General features: G+C 50.7%; 1 protein-coding gene across 1 annotated transcript in view; it reads right to left on the bottom strand.

The window, feature by feature from the left end:
* The window catches only part of OPHN1 (oligophrenin 1), a gene marked incomplete at both ends in the record, with an annotated part of 17,349 nt that extends 11,416 nt beyond the window's left edge, over positions 1–5,933 (bottom strand). Inside the window, 5 exons of the mRNA XM_010171462.2 lie at positions 297–359; positions 2,068–2,101; positions 3,022–3,100; positions 3,234–3,325; positions 5,832–5,933. Coding sequence (XP_010169764.2) covers positions 297–359; positions 2,068–2,101; positions 3,022–3,100; positions 3,234–3,325; positions 5,832–5,933 — 370 coding nt within the window. The remainder of the gene's footprint in view (positions 1–296; positions 360–2,067; positions 2,102–3,021; positions 3,101–3,233; positions 3,326–5,831) is intronic.
* Between the last annotated feature and the right edge of the window lie 37 nt (positions 5,934–5,970).

Below are 5,970 nucleotides of genomic sequence, written 5' to 3'. Positions count from 1 at the left end.
CCCCAGTTAACCCCTGCACCCCAGTTAACCCCTGCCTGTCCCCCCAGTACTGACAGACTTCCAGAGCTGTTCTCCTTCCGCCCAACAATGAGTTTTCTCAGAGCCAAAGATGGGAAACTGATGAATGAAAACAGCACAAAAGTGGAAATTCAGCAGTAACTGGTATTTGGCCCAGCGACGTTCCGGACCGTGCAGGATTCCTGCTCCTCTGACACGAGACTCTGGCTTTTAACGGCGCGATGCCGCAGGACACACCACGCAGCTCCAGGCTGCCTGAGGCCACGCGGGCGCCTCACCTTTCGTTTCCACCGCGTTGATGCACTTCCGGACAAACTTGAAGCCCACCTCGTTCAGCTCCACTGTTCCAAAGAAGAGCAGCGGGGTTAGCAGCTCGCCCTGGGAGAGCCCCGCGGCCAGACCCCGCTCAGCACACAGAGCTGCAACCCCCCAGCACCCACCCAGCCGGGATCACAGGCGCACCTGCACCGCGTACGGCCCTCTGTGAACACATGGGCATTCTTTAAATCTGACAGGGAACTCTTAGTGCCACCTGTTCTACATTTTCCCTTAAATTCTGAGTTACAGCATTGCTCCCTACCCGCTTTCTAGCTTCAATAATAAAAGTGTAAAGCAGAGTCCCGCCACATGTGAATTTCTGCCTGATAAGAAGTGGTTTAATCACTCCCAGAGCACTGCAAAATCGCAGCTAAAGCTCTTCCACATCACAAGATCGTGTAATTTCTGCTTATCTACTAGATTAAAAAGCAAAGCCAATCCAGCTTGATACGCCAAGTAAAGCAGAAGGCAGATTTTGCTCCAGCCCGTTAACCGCAGCCCATCTCTGTGCCTGTCTCGCAGGCAGCGTGGAGCAGGTAGAAAATGAGGATTTTTTTTTCTATACACATATTTCAGCTTCTGTAATCACACCACTGCTTCTGCTAATTTCCCCAGGATATCTGGAAGGAACGTCTGAGTTACAATGTGAAATATTTTCCTGCTCAGTGCAAACATTTCTCTTGAATTTCTCCTAAATGACCACGCTGCTGCTGCTGGGTTTGTTTTGGCTTTTTTTGGGGGGAAGAGGAGTGAGCTATAGGGTTTTTGGGAGGGAGTGGTTGCTTTGGGGTTTTTTTAATGTAAAACAACATTCTGCTTAAAAAACCAGCCACGTCTGGACCAACTCCAGTCGCAGCACAGGCCGCGTTGGGGAATCCTATAAAATCACTGTATTTTCAGCAAGTTATTTATAAAGATTCTCTCTTCTCTGAACAACAGCAACAGAAAGCTCAGACGCACCTCAGCTCTAACACAGGAATGAGTAAAGACCCTTCAAGCACAGACCCACTCGGGACCTGATACTGAGTGGTGTGATACGACTTGAAGCATTTCTGGCTCTAATCTATTAAAACCAGAGCGTATTTACCTTTGTGAAACACCGAGTCACATTCTTTCCAAGCATGTAATGCAAACACAGTGAAACAACAGATTTCATGCTTATGCCTCTGATAATGCCACCTCTATGCTCATTAAAGTCAGCTAATTAAAGTGCTGGTAAAAGTAAGCTCCAAGATACAGAACACAAGTCTTTGCCCAGCTAACGAAGGCCCAGGGGAGCAGACCCAGCCTGCCTGGGGCCACGGGGGTGGTGAGGAGGGTCCAGCCCCTTGGGAAAGGGGAGCCACAGGACAGGGTGTTGGGATGGGACAGGGAAGTAAATGCCACCTCTATTTTCCTTCTGTAACCTCTGCCAAGTGAGATGTTCTCAGAGTCTCTCACTGATCTTTTTTCCCCACTCTGTTATTTTGGGGTTTAGAGGTGCAAACTGAACTGCACATCCCGCTAGTTCTGTCCCAATAAAAACTGCACACTGCAATCGATAACTTTGACCATTTGCAACTCATTCTGGCCTCAATATCAGACCCTGTGATGAAAAGGGAAGAAGTTACTCTGCTGCCACGGAGGGAACACGCAGCCTACTCAGCAGAAACCGAGGACGAGCGTATCAGCAAGGAAATGCACTGCCCGACCTCCGGACAGCCCAGAGGAACAGCAACACAAGTGACTCACTCTCTTCCTGTTTCGTGATGGGACTGTGGTAGATCTGAAAAAGAGGAGGGAATGGTGGAGGAAAAAAACAAAAACATAATGCAACATCAATCAATATTTATTTTCGAAAGAAAACGCAGCACCCCATAAATCACCCAAAGCCAATCACAAACAGCAAAACAATGTCCCCAAGAAATAGCAGTTTATAATTAAGCAAGATATCGCTATCTAGACAATAAATGAGTTTTTGCTGACTTCATACGTTTCACTGGAGTGCCTATTTCTAGGAAAGAGGTCTCCCAAAAACTGAACAGGAAACTTTGTTTGTCCTTTAGATGCCCTGTAAAAATGGCAGTGGACAGTCTGGCTGAAGGGCTTGTGGGTTTTCTGTTTGCTTGCTTTTAAAAATTCAGGTGTCAAGACATTCCTTCACCCCATACAAAAATACACTTTGTATTCTTTTATTAATAACAGACAGTGTGTGCCATTCTGGATAGAAAATCAAAAATCCTTTACACTCAATAACACATCATGTCAACTGAACGAGCCCCAGACATCCCCCAAGTGACCAGCTGCCTGGCACGAGGACGCTGACCCTCCACACTGCCCCACATCCCTTCCTCTCCAAACCAGGTGTGCTGGGGAGGGTGCCCACACCCCAGCCCCTGCTCCCGCACCCCAGCTCCTGCTCCCACACCCCAGCCCCTGCTCCTGCATCCCAGCCCCTGCTCCTGCATCCCAGCCCCTGCTCCCACACCCCAGCCCCTGCTCGAACACCCCAGCTCCTGCTCCCACGCCCCAGAACAGCAGAACGGCACGAAGCCCACCTCGGCTGGGCAGGGGCTGAGCGCCAGCAGCCAAGGGACAGTTGTCAGGGAGCCTGGCAGGGGCCATGTCCCTGCTCTCCCCAGCACCCACAGGCAGAGGACACTGCTCAGCAGCACCCAGCCCTGCAGCAGCTTCTCCAACACTCACCGGCTCCTTCCCATCCATGGCTTCCATCCACAGCCTTCGGTTGGCTTCTGAGAGTGCCTGCAGTGTGATGGTCCCCGACCTGCGCAGAGTCCACCCAGGGACAGGCAGGAAAATGAAGCAAAAGTTTATTTTTAATAAACAGCAGAGAGTGATTTCACCCAGGTTTACAGGGTTGATCTGTTTGGAGGCTATCTGAGTACCAAGCTGCTCACCTTTCATTAGTTTCAATGTCAAAGCAAAACCTTTTGTCTATAGAGTCTGTCTTTCTCCTTACACAGGATTTCAGTGTCAGGTCTAAGGTGCCCTAGGAGAGAAAACAAAAGCCAATGTTAGAGGAAAGAAACACGGGAGAGGATTTTGGGCTCCTCAGCACCCCACAGGGCAGCAGGCTGATCTGATGGCACTGGTACCAGAAGCAAACACGGTCCTTCCCACCATCCACAAAGACAGAGATCAGTGGGTTTGTAAGCCAGGCTTCTCCTCCACCACAAAACGTTCCAGCCTGTGTGGCACTGCCCTGCAAACCAGGGATAAATATCTCAGCAACAAGGCGTGTGCCTCCACCGAGCAGGAACGCTGCTACAAACCAACCTCGTGAGGCAGTCACTTGGTCTGTGAGGCCAGGACCGTGCTCGTGTTATCTGACACAGCTGGGTCCTGATTTTTCATAGAATCATAGAATAGTTTGGTTGGAAAAGACTATTATGATCATCTAATCCAACCATGAACCCAGCACTGCCTTGCATTTTTAATGGAGTTAATCGGCACAACCAATTATCCACAGCATTGATGGTCCAAACAGCTTGACACAAAATACCTGGTAGAAAAAGAACATAACTGAGCACCTCTCCTATGAGGACAGGCTGAGAGAGTTGGGGCTGTTCAGCCTGGAGAAGAGAAGGCTCTGGGGAGATCTTATAGCGGCCTCCCAGTACCTGAAGGGGCTGCAAGAAAGCTGGGGAAGGACTTTTCATAAGGGCAGTTAATGACAAAACAAGGGGAAATGGGTTTAAGCTGAAAGAGGGGAGGGTTAGATTAGATATTAGGAAGAAGTTCTTCACTGTGAGGGTGGTCAGACACTGGAACAGGTTGGTCAGAGAAGCTGTGGCTGCTCCTCCCTGGAAGTGTTGAAGGTCAGGCTGGATGAGGCTTTGAGCAACCTGGTCTAGTGGAAGGTGTCCCTGCTGCTGGCAGGGGGGTTGGGACTGGATGAGCTTTAAGGTCCCTTCCCACCCAAACCAGTCTGGGATTCTATGATTCTATGAAATCCAGAGTAGATGCAGATGAAGAGCGGGCACTGCGGGGCTGCGCTCTGGCCCTTTGCTAAAGGGGCATTAACGGACTCTACAGCAGAGTCAATTGTAACACAACTGTGAGATCTCCACGACTTTGCAGGAACCCTGAAGAGACATCCAGGTGACCTTATAACCCCCAGACCCGAGGGCTGAGTCAGCAAACCTGGAACATGTTCATCCCCCCAACCGTCACCGCTGCTGCGCCTGCCAGAGCTCAGACTCACGCTGTGGTGAAGATCTGCTGGCTGTGTTTAGTGTGTGTGCTGGTTGTTTGGGGTTTGTAAGAGCACTCCTTGTAATCGTGGCATTTGAAGCTGTGTGGCCAGCTGTGACCTGAAGGTGCAGATTGCCAGACTGCAAGGGTTTGGGAAGGGGACTAATTTACATCTTTACAAGCCCCTACCCTGTACTAATTGGCCTTACTAGACATGTTTACGGCACAGATGACAATAGATCTCTCCAATCAATGTTTTGGACATTTTTTTGCCAAGGTCTCTGCCAAGGGCTTCCAAAAAATACATTTTCTTTTATTGCTGCAGTGTGCAGAGGGCTGCCAAAGAACAGACCATGAGATCACCAACTGGAGAACAGCACGCTTGACTGGGAAGTCCCCGGGGGACGTTGCTCCATGGCAGAGGAGGGCGGGTGGACTCAGCTGGACGCACTTGCTGTACTCCATCATCCACGCCTGCATCCTACCCCGCCTCTGTCACGCCAAGGAACTGCAGGGAACTCCCAGACACATCACTCACTGGTAAAAACCAAAGCATTTTGTGAAAGGAGCAGTTCTCCAAATTGTTGCCTTATTGCACAGTTTAGAGCTGCAGCCGCTGCCCTCTCCTCCTCCCCCAACACCAGTAACCAGTTCTGAGAACAGAAATCACAGTCACAAACCAGTGACGGTGCAAACATGCGAAGGCAGAGAAGTACTGCTTTGGGAAGCACTCATCTAATAACTCCAGTAATTCAAGTCCTGGCAATCTCTGCCAGAGGGCTAGGTGAAAACCAGGCTGCAGGTTCACCACCCATTTGCATGGATAAGTGTAAAAATTAGCTTGTCTAGGAAGGCAGAAATTTCACACTAGACCAAACTCGCCAGTCACCACTGCCCCAGCAACACTCGTGTTACATGAACCCGCGTCTCCACTGCCAGACCCTGCAGGGCTCATCTGGGAGAGAGGGAGGTGAAACTTCTCTTCACAGAGTTGCTTCTTTTGGGTCACACCAAACCACCCGCCTGTGCGGCCAGGCAGGGAGGGGCACAAAGCCCACCCCTCTGCTCCGTGCCCAGGAGCCCTTCCATAGCCCCAGTGTCAGGACTCAGCCCGCTGTCAGCACAGCCTGAGGACTGGCACTGCCAGATGACTGCTCCTGCCAGTGGGGCTGGCCTCTGCTGCCCTGGATGCAGCATTTGTATGTCTGTTTGTGCACGGAAAGAGATGACGTGGGCAGAGTGAGGTGAGACCTGATGGCTGGGTCAATGTTTGCAGACATCCCTTCAGGAAAGCAACTCACTTGCTTAGCTCCAGGCTTCTGGTCCATGGGCGTCATCCGTAAGGTTTTTGCCTCTTTTTCGTACTGGCAATAATATTTCACCCAGGAGATGCCCAGCGCCCCTGCAGAGACACGAGAAGCTGGAGTCAGAGACGGCACC

Source organism: Antrostomus carolinensis, unplaced genomic scaffold, assembly GCF_000700745.2.
Source record: "Antrostomus carolinensis isolate BGI_N321 unplaced genomic scaffold, ASM70074v2 scaffold40127, whole genome shotgun sequence".
Classification (NCBI taxonomy): domain Eukaryota; kingdom Metazoa; phylum Chordata; class Aves; order Caprimulgiformes; family Caprimulgidae; genus Antrostomus; species Antrostomus carolinensis.
The sequence above is the reverse complement of the archived record's forward strand: the minus strand, read 5'-3'. Positions and strand labels throughout refer to the sequence as shown.